At 33.9% G+C, this 5,657-nt stretch overlaps 1 protein-coding gene across 1 annotated transcript; it reads right to left on the bottom strand.

Moving 5' to 3' along the window:
- Positions 1-866: 866 nt before the first annotated feature.
- LOC131852466 (cytokine receptor) lies at positions 867-4,801 on the bottom strand. Its single transcript, XM_059203130.1, has one exon. It carries the CDS (start codon positions 4,799-4,801, stop codon positions 1,073-1,075), a length of 3,729 nt encoding a protein of 1,242 aa, XP_059059113.1. The 3' UTR covers positions 867-1,072.
- Positions 4,802-5,657: the final 856 nt, after the last annotated feature.

The raw sequence follows: 5,657 nt of genomic DNA, 5'->3' as shown, positions 1-5,657 counted from the left end.
ATTTACTCACAACTTCTAATGAAAACTGTAACAATTTAAATATATGGAAGTGTTACTAAAAAAAATTACGACTAAATTTTAAATGCATAATTTTGTGACTAATCCAAACGCAATAATTAGAATCCGTTCAATGGTGAAAAGTAATAAACAGACAACAGACATTTCCGCATTTATACCGTATGTACTACATATCTCATATCATCAAACTACTTAGAAGAGTGAAAATATTTGATCATTCTACATTTAGGATAAATACACCTATCAAAACCTCACATTCTTAAAAATTAATGTTAAATTATTAGCTGTTCGCGCAATTTAGTTTGCGTCACTTTTTACGCTTTTGTAATATGTACATATTGATTAACCCGAATGAAATACTATGTCCATCTCCATCGAGAAATCCCACTAACTCCATATTAGATTCAAATGTACTAATTGGCAAATGTTATTAGAAAAAAAAAATTATAAAAAGCCTATTATCTGGTGTTGTACCAATCTAAAAAAAATCCTGCGTTATACAGAGGTGTTACGAAGAGGATCTCTATATACAATTGCCGAGATTCATGAATGAATTTTACCAGTATTGCTTATTACATATAAAACATAATATTAAAATTTAGAAATTTGTGAGCAAGCAGAATTTTCATGTAGTAAAAAGAACGTAGACCACGAAAAAAGGATAGGCGGAACACTAAGTCATGTATTCAGAGTTCAATCTAGGAATGCGTGACTTCTTGTTCCCTTTTCACATTTTTTTTGCTGATTTCTCTTGCTTCAAGCAGGGTAGTTCAATTTTCTTTGTATAGTTATAAAAGTAAAGTATACAATTTACTATTATAGTAAAGGAAAAAAATACTTACGTACTCATTTTGTTTCATATTATCTAAAATAATTTAATAAGGCACAAGGATTATCACTAGACAACACATACACATTTTCTTGTATAAAGTCCTATTTAGTATTCACTTTCTAAAGCTTCTACAGTGTTCAATATTTACAATTCAGTCTGTTATACCTAACAAATCATATCAGACGTAACTGATATCACAAGTCACTATACACAAACTACCTATTAATTATTATACGAGTCACTAGTTGGCGAGTAAAATGTCTTTAAATTATCGTTAGCAGGATCCGTATTCCATGAAAAGCGACAATATGCGTTCGCTGACATCGCAGGATCTAAAACAGGCGGATCATCGGCCAATTGGCTGGCGGATAGCACATTACTTAAGTGCTTATTTATAACTGGGTCACCTGGACTGATCACAGCAGCCGTAGGCTTCATTGATGGCACAATATTCCGTTCGGTCGGCTTAAGACTAGGCAACGTGTCTAATGACTGCAACTGAATGTAGCTGTTCGGATTTTGTTTTGTAGGATGTGGCAAGTTTGGCGTAGACGGCAAGCTCTCTGGCCCAAATGGCATAACACTTGGCACTAATTTGTGTAAATTCATTGGGTTCATCACATCTTCACGAAGCACGTACCCTGATGAGGTCGGTGGGTGATTTTTCACAATAGGTGGTAGTACACCAGTGGTAAATATTTCCGGGGAAAGGCCGGCCTTAACGTAACTCGAATTTGAAGGCTCTATTGAAAGTTTGGGTGTTGGATGCTTCAATGGAGTTGGAACTGATTGTACATAACCAGAGCTTGGTTTCAGTACAGGTTGAGAATCTACGATAAATGGCTTTTCGTTAAAACTGTCATGATAAAGTTTATCATCCGAATTTGTAAACGAGTATTCATCATCCTTTGTGAAATGTTGAATTTTAGCACCATCATCTAAATTGAAAGATGCGTTTGAATCATCATCTGATGTAGAAGGCTGTCTATCCAAGTTCCCGTAAAGGTTATCTGACAAACCGCTACTTTCTGTTTGGTTACTAGAATTGCAATTGCTGTTATCTTTTTGTTTAACATCTGGAGGAACTACTACAGCCTTTGTATTTGTCAGAGGCAATGTCTCATCTAATGACAATTTATTATCTTTGTTTATAGTATTCCAGGTTTCGAAACCACACTTCTCTGAACCTGGTATTAACAATCCTTCTGGCATAACTGGTTTAATGTCCATATTTTTATACATATTATATAACTTTAAGCAACCATATCCTATGCATATTAATGCAATTCCTATTAATATGACTACTACAACTGTTGTGTTATCATTTATTGTACATGTATTTATAAATGGTCTACTCCATTCCCCAGCAAATTGTAGCACTTTTTCTCCACTTCTCATAGGTATAGTAACCACTGTTTCATCAAGAGCAATGACTCCATGATGATAATCATTGTCCAAATTCACACCCCTAATTTCAAATGTTTCATTGTTTTGCACAGAATAGCATAACATTAAGTTATATGACAAATTATTAGCTCTCTCAATATTCTGCTTCTTACCATCAATAGTTCTTCTTATTTCAAAGTAATCAATATGTCCACCATGTACTTGAGGTAAATCCCATGTAACATAATCAGGTTTACTATGAATATTTACAGTTTGGATTTGGCTTGGAGCACCAATTCTTGTCCGAACAAATATACCATTCTGTGGTGCAGGCTGAGAGCAATTCTTTATACCAATATTACAAGCTTTCACTGTACAAGTGTAATTAGTGTAAGGGTCTAAGTTTGTCAAAGTGACATTTCTTCTATATACATCATTGCTGTCACTTTCTACTTCCACTACCTTTGGCTCTACTCCATTGCAATAAATAGTATAGTTACCAATAATTCCATTTCTTGGGTCAGGAGGATCAAATGATAATACAAATGAATTGCTTTCCACATCAGAAATCTTTATATTTCTTGGGGGAGTTGGCGTGTCTTCTACAGTTGTTACTGACCGGATTGTAGGTATTTTCTTTGTTCCATAAATGGTGACCAATGATACAGTAAAAAGATAAGTCTTAAAAGGACGTAATCCCGTTATGTTAAGTTTCATTTGATGTAAATCATTAATAATAATGCTACTAGAATTATAAGTTGGATCACATTCAGTATGAGTTTTGACACCAATACAATAAGTAATGTTGTAACCTTTAATTGTATTCAGTTCTTGGTTTAATTCACAGCTGAAGGACCATGAGATTGCTACAAATGATTTCCCTGTATGCTCTGTTTGAATTGAAACTGGAAAACTATATACTTCAAGTGTATCTTTAGACATGTCACAGGTAGCCCAAACAATTCCACTTGTGGCCATTCCTTTATTAGCGGATATAGCAAACTGATATCTGTAATTATTAGTAACATTTATTTTATAGTTATTAAGATCACCATTTAACACTTTGAAGTTCAAACGTCCTGAGCAAATTTTGGTAATATTGTGTTGACACCATAAAAGAGTGTAGTTATCCATTTTCATTGTGTTTTCATTTGTTACCCATGATAATCTATAAATCCCACCCTCATATGCAATTTGTGTGAATCTTGTAACTTTCAAATTTCTATCAACCTCAGGTGGTATGTAAATATGACTACTATTAATAGAGGATCCATTCACATTGCTAGATGCCACAGAAATCTGCATTGGTTCCTTTGGAATTTTGTCAAGTGTTATATAGCTCAAACTTAAAGTCTTGTTTGGGTACTTAATCTCAGTTTTGTTATTTCTAGTTACATAAACTTTGTATGTAAAATTTTCACCAGCTTCTTCATACTCTTCCAACTGCCTCCAGTAAACCATAATGTTTCTATATGATGAGGATTCAAGATCATATTGTGTTTCAGTAAATGCACCAGTTATTAGATCTGGTGGCCGTCTAGGTCTCTCACTAGCCGTGAAAAAGATTGTATAGTTATAATCTGACCAGAACTCTTCTTTGATTGCTTTCTTTGATCTGATGTATATCCGTACCTCATACTGCATATGTGCATATGGCAAATTCTTAAGCCAAAATTTATAGGTAATGTTATTATTTGAGAGACCCGTGACATTTACACTGCGAAACTCATCAGTACTATCAATTTTGGCTATTTGATACTCCATCCTGTGCTCCACACCACATTTCAACAAATGAGCTATAATACTAGGAATTTCCCACTGCAACAGTACACTGTGACTCTTTGTCATCTTTGTAATAACCCTAACATTGGTTGGTGCACCAGGTTTAACAACTGAATAGTGATCAATTTCAAAATCCTGAACTAATGAGCCAAAACGATTCTTGGCTATAAGTTTAAAGTAGTATATATCCACAGCTTCTCTATATATAGTGTAATTAGCATCTTTTACACTCGTCCACACACAATAATGTGAATAAATATTTGCTACTTTTACTTCACATGGCAACATATAATCATTGTTAACAAGCACTTTTAATTCATATTTAATTAAAGCAAATTTGATGGGCGCCGTCCATGAACAGTTCAAGTATATTAAATTATTAGATACACACTTGAAATCAGTGACATTCCTGGGTGGCAAGTCGACCAGCACACGGAAGAAGCATGTTTCACCATCAGTCTTACAAGAATACGTCGCTGAAGTCATGTTTGGTTTTTCAATGTACAATTTTATTGTGGTGTCGTTAACTCTGGTAGTGTCAGTGACAACTTGTGACCCATGCAGTATATCGAGACGTCCAGATGTGTTTTTACGACTGCAATATAGTTCCAGAGGATTGCCGTATCGAACATCGATAGAACCATTAGGGTAACAAGACATCATTATACTCGGTAGACTAATCATGCTGATAAGGAAGGTATACCACAGTCGTAGTGTAAAATTTGGTCCTTTTCTTGAAATGCTGCATTTTGCTGTCCGTTTATGTAATTGATCGTAAGCCATAGCTGCCGAAGTTGTTGAACGTGTTTGTTGTTAAACCATTACGAATAGGATAACGCTATGCAATAAACGAAGCAATCGACACATATTTTGTGTATTTTTCATCCAATGTCGATGGAACACTGTAGTCACAACACGATGACACACACAAATAGAACGTATAACATTATCTTCAATGCAACTATTTGTTAATGTATAATAACTTATCTATTGTTTTCCTAAAATTCAATTATATTTTTGATTACAACTACAAGTTTTACAAAACGAATGACCAAGAGTAACGCGTAGACGTACAAAATGTACTTACGTTCGTTTTGGACTATCCATTTCACTCATACATACATAAAATGTCTATCACAGAGCAAGTCACTACCATAGAGCTTGCCTTTGGGGTTGCCACACTTTCAGAAATCACAGTTCGTCGTAATCGTAATCGAAATTTCCTAAATATAAACTTCGTTACATTGTTAGTTTTCCGAGTTATAATTTTAAATATTTCAGAAATCATAAAATGTGTTCTCATCTTTCTAAATAATATTATACATTTTTGCAACAAGTTTTGCTTTACTATAAGAACGTTTTGTAATGAGTAATTCGCAACTCTTTAATCTTATTATTTGTAAACTTGCTTAATTAAAATCAGGTATAGCAGTGAGTCCTTGCTAAACCTAAATTATATATTCATCTTTTATATTTTACGTAAATGGCGTCACTTTTGCTGTACAAACAGTTTTAAGGTTGGTGTCAGAAAGCATCACCCTACAATCGATTGCTATGACAATCTTCAAAACGTCCTTGTTACTAATACTAAATATTTTTTATGAGCTACTAAATAAGAGACATGCAATATTATTTATCT

Source organism: Achroia grisella, unplaced genomic scaffold, assembly GCF_030625045.1.
Source record: "Achroia grisella isolate CSIRO2021 unplaced genomic scaffold, CSIRO_AGI_Agris_v1 utg853, whole genome shotgun sequence".
In the NCBI taxonomy this organism is placed as follows: domain Eukaryota; kingdom Metazoa; phylum Arthropoda; class Insecta; order Lepidoptera; family Pyralidae; genus Achroia; species Achroia grisella.
The sequence above is the reverse complement of the archived record's forward strand: the minus strand, read 5'-3'. Positions and strand labels throughout refer to the sequence as shown.

What these genes read in the sequence shown, in the direction of transcription:
- LOC131852466 (XM_059203130.1), bottom strand. Translation starts at nt 4,801, where the DNA reads ATGGCTTACGATCAATTACATAAACGGACAGCAAAATGCAGCATTTCA.